The sequence below is a fragment of the Chiloscyllium plagiosum genome, unplaced genomic scaffold (assembly GCF_037043375.1).
Source record: "Chiloscyllium plagiosum isolate Xiang-an unplaced genomic scaffold, Cpla_swu_hap1 HiC_scaffold_13, whole genome shotgun sequence".
NCBI classification, from domain to species: domain Eukaryota; kingdom Metazoa; phylum Chordata; class Chondrichthyes; order Orectolobiformes; family Hemiscylliidae; genus Chiloscyllium; species Chiloscyllium plagiosum.
Genome location: NW_028270151.1, coordinates 54,426,937 through 54,438,969, shown reverse-complemented (window position 1 = coordinate 54,438,969; position 12,033 = coordinate 54,426,937). Strand labels below are relative to the sequence as shown.

The window sequence follows — 12,033 nt, the reverse complement described above, 5'->3', positions numbered from 1 at the left end:
ACATCTACAATGGCCTTGTGTTTTTCTCCAAACTGTCTCCAACACTGCCTTGCTTATACTAAGAAGCTACCCAGTTTCCTTTTCCAGCACTGCAGAATTCCTTTGTTCATTAGATTACACGTCCAATTGTCATACTTTAACATCTCTCCTGTTGAGATGGATGGAGACACACAGTGACAGGTCTTAGACAGATGGAGAAAGATAACAATAGAGCTGCCTAAAAATGTACATATAGCATTCTACTCCAAGCTTTCATATTGCACATACTGAGAAGAGTTACTTCAGGCTCATTTACAATTAACTGCATTGTAAGCTAAGCAACTTACTCCTGCCCCTATGCTCCTAGCTTCCCTTCCTAGTATGCTTAGGTCATTGGACACCAACACAGGCAGCTTTTAAATTGAACGTTTAATCGCAGCAGCCACTTGGAAATATGACAGATTATGGTTTCCTCACTGGCATTCAAACACTCATACATGGCCAAGTACAGTACCAAGCTGACCAACCTCAAAAGTATGTGGGGGATTGAAAATCAGAGATACAGGCAAGGTGATGTCCATCTCCAAATAGATTTCATACCATTTAACTAAATTTGCCATAAATCATCACCACTGATTTATTTAATGGAATTCAATTGTTTTTAAAAAAGGAAATAATGTTATCTACATTGTACAGTAACACAACTTGTCAAATCAAAACTTAAGTGTGCATTTTTACAGTCCTCCTCAAAACATATCAATTTCGATTTTTCATGTGTTGAATAGATTCAAGATCTGTCTCAACTCTGTGTTCTAAATTCAGACATATTCATTTTAAATCTTTCACACACTACTATCTCTTTCCAGCTGCATTGTGCACCTGATATATGAAGTATTGCACGGAGTGATTGAAGTGGAATTCTTCATGTGATGTGGGATGGTTGACAATTGGGCAGCTAACTGAGATGCAGAATTGCCTGACAACTAATGTGGTGTGAACAGTATTACTTACTTATGACACGATCTACAGCTACTTCCCATTTTGTAACATAAAATTGACTTGCTTGGTTTATACTTAAATATAATAGCACAAAATGAACAGAATTCAACAAGGAATAAATATTTTAAAGGAAGTTGACAGCATCTTTTGTGTTGAGATTCCTGGTTTTTGGAATGACTACTATTGCTCCAGTTACAATATCTAAAGGTTGACAGATCTGGAAAAACTGAGTCTGAGATTCATAGATGGGTTGAACCTTGCATAGTCTATGGCTCCATGGGTGATGGAAGTGAAAATCGGCTACAGTTATATCTTGACTTATTGTGGTCAGTGCCAGTGGTCCAAGAGCGCTTCAGTGGGTCCCATAAACAATATCTGGCTACTGACATGTTGGACCCCTCCCTCCACAATCACAATGTTACCCCATCCGCAACCTACCTTGCTGGCAGCAACTCCGGCTCAATTTTCAGACTTCAATCAGGTGGGTTGCGTCCAAATCCAGAACAAAAGGACTCAATCTTAAACATAGAGCTAGTCCATTCAGGCGTGAAATGAGGAAGCATGTTTTCACGCAAAGGGTAGTGGAAATCTGGAACTTGTTCCTCCAATAGGCTGTGGATTCTGAGTCAATTGAAATTTTCAAGATTTAGATTGATAAATTTGTTTTTGCTTACTAAGGGTATCAAGGGATATGGAACAAAGGCGGATAAATGGAGTTGACATACAGATCGAACATGATCTGGTTGAACTGTAGAACAGACTCAAGAGGCTGAATGGCCCACTCTTGTTCCTATGTTCTTGCATTCTGTTTGCTCAACAGAAACTTGATTTTGTTGCCTTAAAAAGACGTAGATCCACTTTAGCAGTAAAAATACATTATCACATAAAATGCATAATGTTTCTGCCTTTCTCAATTAGCCCAAACAGTGTTGCATCTGATGTACTGAGAGGAAACTGAAGGATTGTATTACCTATCAAATATTGAGCTTCAGAATAATTCATTTGATACTGAATTAACTAATAATGTATGGAATATGCAATTCACCAACTAAAACTAAATCTAAACTCGTTGGATATGGAACATGTCAAAATTTGGGCACCAGCTGGACTGTCCTTTGCTCTATGTATAAAGTTGAAGAAAAATAATTTTACTCGATGGATGATGTTTATAGACATAAAATAATGCATTTTCTTTAACTCTAACACAGGAGAAACATCCAAGCTGGTTACATACATGTGGACAGTATTGTACAAGGTAGAATAGATGTATTGGAGTATTATTTGTATTTTTCCTATGTTACTGAATGATTACCATTTCAAAAATGGCTTCTACCTGCTATGAAGCTTTATGAGGACTCGTTGCCAAACTAAATGATAAGGTCTATTATTTTTGCAATATCTTCTGTATAAAAATCGTGACAAAAGCTTACATTTTATGGCATCTTAATTACTCTAAATATTATGTCAAAAAACTATCACCGTCTGAAACTAAAGGAAGTAGAGCTGTGTTATCTTACTGCTACATCTCCTTCAAATGCTGACAGTTTCATAGGAGTGAGTCCATCTTTGTTGGTGATATTCTCCAAATACTCAATCTTTTCCTTGGATATAAGTGATGAAATAAAATTGTACATTCTGCAGGCCATGCTCTTATTTGGATGCAGCACAAGCATGTGGAAAACGGTGTTACCTGTAAAACAAAATGTTAAACAGATTTAGATTTAAAACACTTATTGAATCACCATGTATATCTACTGGTCCAAAATTGTAGGAACATTTGATATACATTCAGGACCAATGCTGTATGGAACATAACAATATTTCACTGGAAGGATCATGTTCTTTTCATGACTACCTACCGCTCTTCAATTTTGTATTATGTTTATTTCAACAATTATGACTTATGAAATAAATTTTCAAAATATTTTGTTCATTTACCAACAATTTTAGGTACACTTAGCAAATAGCTGTGGAGGATTGTGATTCCATTATAGAGCTGGAACTGGGAAGGCAATACTTCAGAGCATACAGAAATCAGGATTTTGTGTCTGGGATTTTTTTTGTATCAAATTGTATAATTTTTGTTGGGCTGCTTTTCAAGACGTTTAGGTCTTAGAAGAGAGTTTAATGTACTGAATATTTTGCTACCTTTAAGTAGTTCACACTTTGGTCTGTCATAATTGGATATTCTGGTTTTAAGGTTATGGTTGTCTCCAGAACAACCAAACTTAATATTCAGGGTAGACACATGCAATTGAAGGAATGACATAGTTCAATGATTTTGTGCTGATTCTATAGCAACTAAATTTTGTTTCTTTTGATTTGTGACAGTTTCTGTTCAGTTGCATGTTCATGCTCATATTATTTTGTCCTTATGTTCTTCCATATACAACACTATAATTTCATGATATCTTGCATGTCTGAGTATAACATGGCATTAAGCCACATTCAGCCACACATTTTCAGGTACTAACCAAGATGTCAACATATATAAACATGTAAAATATGGCAGTTTTAACTGAATAGGATGAAGATATCTGCCATCTTGAAGTTAATCCGTGCAATCATCAATCTTTAGCAGCATAAAAGATGGCTGTCAAATTAAATGTAAAAATGTTCTAACCCAGATTAGAAGTCTCAGCATTATAGTTTAAGTATTGCAAAAGGTACATTTCAGGAATATTTTACTAAACTTTGTGTACCAGCATCATGCTGGAGGGTTTGAATCACAAAGATAGACTGGGACTTTTCCCCAGAACATTTGATGTTGAGAGGTGACCTTATAGAGGTTTATAAAATCATGAGTGGCATAGATAAGATGAATAGCAAAGGTCTTTTCTCTATAATGGATGAATTCAAAATTAGGGGGCATATTTTTAAGCTGAGAGGAGAAAGATTTAAAAGGGACCTGAGAGGCAATCTTTTCACATGGAGGTAGTTTGTATTTGGAATGAATTGCCAGAGGAAGTGGTAGATGCAGATACAGTTACAACATTTACAATACATTTTAGTAGGTACATGAATAGGAAAGATTTACAGGGATCTGTGCAAAACACAGGAAAATGGGATTTATTTTAGTTTGGGAACATGGTCAGCATGGACTGGTTGAACCGAAGGTCTGTCTCTGTGCTGTATGACTCTATGACTCTATAACTAAATTGCTTTTGGAAGCTTAAGATCAGATTGCAGTACAAAATAGCAGATGCCTATGTGCTCATTCTAGCTGGTGTGCCAAGTATACACACCTTATTGAGACAGTTACAACTGAACTGAGCTGGTCATGCAGCCAGAAAGTCTAACATTCACTTACCAAAGTGAATCTGCTATGGAGAGCTTGAGTCTGAGGTGCACTCTCATGGTAGTCAATGTAAGCACCACAAGGGCATACTGATGGCTTCACCTAGGAATTGTGAAATCGACTTCGGTCCTGGAACAATCTCACCCAGGATCAGCGCCTAGCGCAACCAAATAAAAAACAGTGCGGCCTCCTTTGAAAGCAAGCAAATATCAGAGGCAGAGAGAAAACCCCGAGCCAGCAACTCATCTAAAACTCAACCCAATTCTGCCCTATTTGTAGGAGCATTTGCAGTACTGAAACCCAGCTAAATACCCCAGATGATGTCTCAGCTACCTTCACTTTGAAGGATGAACACAATGACTAAACCTCCATACCTCATCTAAATGTCATAGCCAGAAGGTAATACCATTTGCTTTAATTTCATATTATATAATTGACACACCATGAAGATGACTTAGGTGAAGACCACAGAAGTGGTAATGAGCTGATTCTTGTATGGTTAGGAAAATTCTCATGAGTTCACAGAAAGTCCCGTTTTCCAACAATGTGTTGAGTGGTGAAATATTCTCGCTAATGGACTGACAAGAGACTTATTTGTACATATTAACCTTCAATAACATCCTCATTATGATGCCATTTTGCCTCAATGATATGCAGTTTTCTTTGCTACCACCCACTGGATGGAAACTAGATGGCAACAATTTCCAGCATGGAAGTCAGAGCTGGCAACTCTAATCACCAACATGTCAGAGCCTGCTCCATGGCTTCTAAGGAAGTAGAAACTAAATAAATGCATTTTGGTATACTTTAAAACAACAAACAACTATGAATTTTAATTTTCTTCATTCAGAAAGAGGAAGGCTAAGTACAAAATGAAATTAAAGAACCTTACTATACTATTTAGAGTCATAAAGGTGTACAGCACAGAAGAAGGCCCTTTAAGCCATTGGGTCATTATTGGTCAAAAACAAACACCTAGCTATTCTAAACCCATTTTCCAGCACTTGACCTTTTATGTCTTGGCATCACAAGTGTACATCTAAATACTTCTTAAATGTTATGAGGGTTTCTGCCTCTACCACCCTTACAGGCAGAGAGTTCCAGATTTCCACCCCCTCTGAATTAAAAAAAAATCTTTTCTCCTATCCCTTTCTCAGAATGGATGACAGAGTGGCTTAGTGGTTAGCACTGCTATCTTACCGCGCCAGGAACCTGACATTGATTGCACCCTTGGGGATTGTCTGTGTGGGGTTTGCATGTTCTACCCGTGTCTACATGGGTTTCTGCAGGTGCACGTTTCCTCCCACAGTCCAAACATGTGCAAGTTAGGTGGATTGGTCATGCTAAATTGTCCATAGTATCCATGGATGTTTACGCGAGGTGGATTAGCCATGGTAAATGTGAGGTTATGGGGGTAGGGTGGAGTTGGGCTGGGTCTGGGTGGGATGCTCTTTGGAGGGCTGGTACACACTTGACGGGCTAAATGGTCTCTTTCCACACTGTCGGGATTCTATGATTCTATACCCTCTAAGCAGCCTGTCCCTTATCTTAAATCTATGCCACCAGTAATTGATTCCTTGAACAAGGGGAAAGTTTCCTTTCTGCCTATCCTGTCTATGCCCTCTCAATTTTATACATCTTAATCATGTCCCTCCTTAATCTCCTCTATTCCAAAGAAAACAATTCCAGTCTATCCAATTTCTCTTCTGGACTAAGACTCACCAGCCCAGGCAACATCCTAGAAAACCTCCTCTGCATCCTCTCTAGTATGATCACATCCATCCCACAACTTGGATTTCAGAACTGAGCACAATACTCTAGCTTTGGCCTAACCAACATTTTATACAGTTCCAGCATAACCCCATTCCCATTAAATTCAATGCCTTCTTAGCCATTTTATCTACCTGTCCCAGAGACCAGTAAATATGCCACACCAAAGTCCTTCTGATCCTTGGTGCTTCCCATGGTCCTACCATTCATCATGTATTCATTCTTGACTTGTTTGACCTGCTCAAGTGCATCACCTCACACGTATCCAGATTGAATTTTATTTACCACTGATAGCCCTTCTGACCAACCTGTCTCCATCTCCCTGAAATTTAAGGCTATCCTCCTTATTAGCTACCAGCCCACCAATTTACATATCATTCACAAAATTACAGTTGAATCCTCTTACATTCAAGTCCAAACTGTTTATATACACCACAAACATTGATGCCAGTGGAACCCACTGGACAGAGACATTCAGCTGCAAAACACCCTCAAACATCACTCTCTACGTCCTGCCACTAAGCAAATTCTGTATCCAATTAAACAAACTTCCTTGGATTCCAAATTAATTCTGTTCCTCAGAATTGTATCCAATAGTTATCCTACTGCTGAACGTAGACTGACTGGCTTGATTTATTCCCTGCTCTTCTTGAATAATGATGCCCACATTGGTTGTTCTCCAGTCCCCTGGCACTTCTCCTGTGGCTAGAGAAGAATTGACAATTATTGCCAGCATACCTGCTATTTCCTCTCTTGCCTCACTCAACAATCTGGGATATGTTTCATCCAGCCCTGGAGATTTACCTACTTTAAAGCCTGCAGACCAACCAATCTCCTTCTCTTGCTATGCAAATTTCTTTAAGTATATCACAAAGGCCTTCTTCCTGATTTCTATATTCACATTGCCCCTCAAATTAGTGAACACCAAAGTATTCATTTCAAACTCTATCTATATTCCCTGGCTTCATACACAAATTATCCCTGTGTAACTTAATGGGCCCTACGTTTTCCCTAGTTATCCTTTTAACTTTAATGTACTTGTAAAATGGTTGAGGATTTTTCTTTACTTTATCTGCCATTATTCTTTTGTGGCCCTTCTTTGCTCTCCTAACTTCCATTTTAAGTTTCCCCTTGCACATTTTGTCCTTTAGGACTTCTGCTGTTTTGATCGATGGGTATTTGCCATAAGCCTTGCTTTTTCTCTGTTATTTTTGTTGTGTTAGGAAAGTTTGCAATTGCATTTAAGATAAGATGTTTACTGTAATATGCAGAAATAATGAATGACATAAAATAGGAAAACAGCTTGAACAAGATAATGAAATGATAAAAAAAAATCCTACCTTGTTTATCTTGTGCATTTAAAGGTGCCCCATGTGCCACAATCATTTTAACTATTTGTTCATTTCCTATGCAGGCTGCAAAGGATAAAACGTATTCCCCTGACATATAAAAAGAAAAAAAAAACAAGTACTAGTTATCACAATTTTGAAGAAAGAATGGAAGCGATTTTTCAAAAACCTCCAGTTTTGCAGAAAAATACCATAGATTATTATTCTTCAAGACTGCCCATTGTAGAATAAGAATGCAAAAATAACAAAAATATTGATACAAATCATAAACTGTATGGAAATTGTAGTTTCACACATGGATCTGTTAAATGTGGCATAAGGTGAGATTATAACAATTAAACGCAAATTCAAAGACAGGAATGTGTGCACAATTGAAGCTGTCTATTGCCATCAGTATTGTGGAATCCACCATTTCATTGCCCTAAAATGTACACAAAGCAAGATATGACCGGTTCTGAAACCAGGTGAATAGCCTGTTTTCTGTGTGTACATATAAACAGCTTTTGTTTGTACTGCAAATGCATTCTTTATTCAATCCAAACTTAGAGGAATTGACAAAGGAGTTGGTTATAGTGAACACAATACCAATATTCACCAAAAACTTGCTCTGTTGATCAGAAGGAGCTTCCACCAACTCAAGGTGCATCTGAATCAATTATTAAAATATAACATTACAAATCCAAAACAAATTTGAACTAAAGGTGGTTGTGAATTGTGTAGCAATTGAGTAGTTATATTGTAATAGTTTTCCGAACAGCTGACATATTGGACATTGCAGAACATTTGCACCGTAGCATGTGATAATTGCTACAGTGATGCAAGCGTTTGATAGAGTAATCAGACTTTGAATGGTCTTTGATTTTACTAAATATGAAATATTAATTAGAACTCTCATTTTTTAAGAGAATCCATACAGTGTGGAAACAGGCCCTTCGGCCCAACAAGTCCACACCAATTCTCTAAAGAGTAACCCACCCCCCATATTTACCCCTGATTAATGCACCTAACCTAGGCATCCCTGAACACTATGGGCAATTAAGCATGGCCAATTCATCTAACCTGCACATCTTTGGATTGTGGGAGGAAACCGAAGCACCCAGAGGAAAATCATGCAGACACAGGGAGAATGTCTGTCTGGAATTGCACAGCCACCCAAGGGCGGAATCTAACCCAGGTCCCTGGCACTGTGAGGCAACAGTGCTAACCACTGAGCCACCATGCCTTATTGTATCCCGCCATCTGAATTTGATGATTCACTTTGCAAAAGGAATGGGACATCCAGACATTAATGTACATCTAGGAAGTAATTATATAGTCAGCCAAGGATGAAGTCCTGGTTTGTTTCAGGAGCAATGAAGGAAATTAACAAGCAGGATCTCAAATGCAGTAATCTCTACTTGCTAATGAATGTAGAAGCAGAAAATGTGTGATTGAAAGCCAGACTTTTCTCAAGCAAAGGGAAGAAATAGGCATTCTTAACAATGCTTCCAGGAATGATAGAGATGGAAGAATAAAGAGGGGGTTTTGTTTTAAGTTACTGTTACATCACAGGAAAAGAATGATGTATTTGAGGGTTTAAAGATAGATTTGGAATTGAGAAACATTAGAAGGAACTATTAAGCGGCAACCTGCAACCTACAAACAGATCCCACCACTAGGGATATCTTTCCCTCCCCACCCCTATCGGCATTCTGGAGAAACCACTCTGTCCATGACTCCCTTGTCAGATCCATGCCTCCACCAACCCACCCCCAACCCCTAGCACCTTCGTCTACCACCAAAGTAATTGCAAAACCTGCGACCGCTCACCTCCATCCAAGAATCTTTCCACATCCTACAGAGGTTTACCTGTACTTCACACATGATATCTACTGTATCCATTGCACTCAATGTGGTCTCCTCTACGCCAGGGAGACAGGATGCCAATTTGCAGATTGTTTCAGAAAACATCTCTGGGATACCCACAACGCACCCCACTGTCTCACAGCTGAACTCTTTAACTCTCCCTCCCACTCCACCAAGGACATGCAGGTCCTGGGCCTCCTCCATCACCAAACCCTAACCATCCAATGCCTGGAAGAAGAACGCCTCATCTTCCGCCTTGGGACCCTGCAACCACACGGAATTAATGTGCATTTCACCAGTTTCCTCATTTCCCCTCCCCCAACCTTATCCGAGTCCCAGGCCTCCAACTTGGCACTGCCCCCTTGACCAGTCCTACCTGTCCATCTTCCTTCCCACCTATCTGCTCTACCCTCCCCTCTGACCTATCACTTCCACCCCCACCTTCATCTACTTATCACATTCCCAGCTATCTTTCCCCCAGCCCCACCCTCCTCCCATTTATCTCTCATGCCCCCTGGCCCAAATGCCTCATTCCTGATAAATAGCTTATACCCGAAACGTTGACTCTCCTGCTCCCTAGATGCTCTCTGACCTGCTGTGCTTTTCCAGCACCAGAGTCTCGGCTCCTGTGGTCAAAGGATTGAGTAATAAAGGCAAGCATGCAAAACACCTTCTTAACCACCCTGTCTACACGTGACACAATTTTCAAAGGCCTCTGTACCTGAACCCTTGGGCTCTCTGTTCTACAACACTCAAAGGGCCCTACTATTAATTCCATAAGTCCAACCCTTGTTTGCTTTACCAAAATACAATGCTTTATATTTATCCAAATTAAACTCTATCTGCCACTCCTCGGCCCAATGACCCAATTATTCAAGATCTCTTTGTAATCTTAGATAACCTTCCTCACTGTCCACTATTCCACCAATTCTGGTGTCATTCGCAATCTTACTAACCATGCCTCCTGTCTTCTCATCAAAATTGTTTATATAAATGCCAAACAAAAGTGGATTCAGCACTGATCCCTGTGGAACACTGCTGGTCATAGGCCTCCAGTCCAAAAAAACAACCCGCCACCACCATCCTCTGTCTTGTATTGTCAAGCCAATTTTAAATCCAAATCGCAAGCTCATCCTGAATCTCATGTGATCTAACTTTACTAACTAGTCTATCGTGCAGAACCTTGTCAATGGCTTTACTGAAGTCCATGTAAACAATGCCTATGGTTCTGCCCTCATCAGTCGTCTTGGTTGCTTCCTCAAAAAATTCAAACAAGTTTGTGAGACACGATTTCCCTCACACAAAACCATGCTGACTATCCCTAGTCATTCTTTGCCACTCCAAATGCATATAAGTCCTATCTTTCAGAATCACCAACAACTTACCCACCACTGATGTCAGACTCACCAATCTATTGTCCCCAAATTTCTCCTTACAGCCTTTCTTAAATAAAGACAGAACATTAGCCATCCTCCAATCCCCAGGCACCTCACCTATAGTTATGAATGATATAAATACTTCTGCTAGGGACCCCACAATTTCTTCCCTAACTTTCCACAAAGCCCTGGGATACAGTTAATCAGGTCCAGGAGATTTATCCACCTTTGTATTTTCTAAGACCTCCGGCACTTCCTCTTCTGTAATGTGAGCTGTTTTCAAAACATCAATAAACATTAGACACATTATCACAAATGTAAGAAGGACATTCAATGCTCAAGCTTCTTGGATAACTAAAGATATAGAAATGAAAATGAAACAGGAATAGGATGCTAATGGTAACTAGGAGAAAGTGAGGACTGGAGATGCTGGAGGTCAGAGTCGAAGAGTGTGGTGCTGGAAAAGCACAGCCAGTCATGCAGCATCCGAGGAGCAGGAGAGTTGACATTTCAAGCATAAGCTCTTCATCAGGTTGATGAAGAGCTTATGCTCGAAATGTCAACTCTCCTGCTCCTCGGATGATGCCTGACTGGCTGTGCTTTTCCAGCACCATATTCTTGGACTGCTAATGGTAAGTGTTGAGTTCATAATTTGGTAGTGAACAAAGCTGGATACAAAAATTACAAAGAACTGCAGAAGAACACAAGGGACAAAGACAGCATGGGAATAGATTAGCAGGGAAATATAAAATGGAACCCAAAAATCTTATATGAATACATAAATAGCAAAAAGGCAATCAAAGCAAGGGATAATTGATTATGAACCAAAAAAGGTCTTGCTGTAAAAGTAGAGGCACTAATTCAGTTCTCTGCATGTTCCAATAATGTAGAAGAGGATGCTATTGATGTCACAGTAAAGGAGGAAACAGATAATACAACTTTAAGAGGCCGTGGAAACACATAAACCTGGGGATGCATGTGCGTTTTCTTTAAAAGTGGTGGGACAAGCTGAAGAAACATCCAGAATTCTTGGTTTTATAAACAGAGGCGTGGAATGCAAAAACAAAAGTTATGCCTAACCTTTGTAAAATATATGTTGGATGCATTGATAGAGTAAGGAAGGAAAGGTTATTGTTAACCAAAGAGAAAAAAAGGTAATTAGTAAATGAACCAGAGGGCAGATAGAATATTTTATGCAACAAGTTGTCTTAGGCTGTAAAATATAGTCTGTGGAGTTGAGGGAAGTAGATCAAATAATATATTTCAAAAATAAATCAGCTAACACTAAAAAGGAAAAAAAAGATTCAAGCTTGTGAAGAAAGAGTAGGGAATTGTGACTAATTGTATAGCTGTTTCAAAGATCAGGCACAGGCTTGATAGACCCAATGATCCTGTTCTGCCCCATTTCATTCCAAGA

At 39.2% G+C, this 12,033-nt stretch overlaps 1 protein-coding gene across 2 annotated transcripts in view; it reads right to left on the bottom strand.

Moving 5' to 3' along the window:
* LOC122555904 (transient receptor potential cation channel subfamily V member 6-like) overlaps positions 1 to 12,033 on the bottom strand; it is a 124,899-nt gene that overhangs the window by 41,097 nt on the left and 71,769 nt on the right. For both annotated transcript variants that reach the window (XM_087993611.1, XM_043702170.2), the window contains 2 exons: positions 7,387 to 7,485; positions 2,496 to 2,668 (listed from right to left, as the gene is read on the bottom strand). In XM_087993611.1, the coding sequence (XP_087849737.1) occupies positions 2,496 to 2,668; positions 7,387 to 7,485 (272 nt within the window). The remainder of the gene's footprint in view (positions 1 to 2,495; positions 2,669 to 7,386; positions 7,486 to 12,033) is intronic.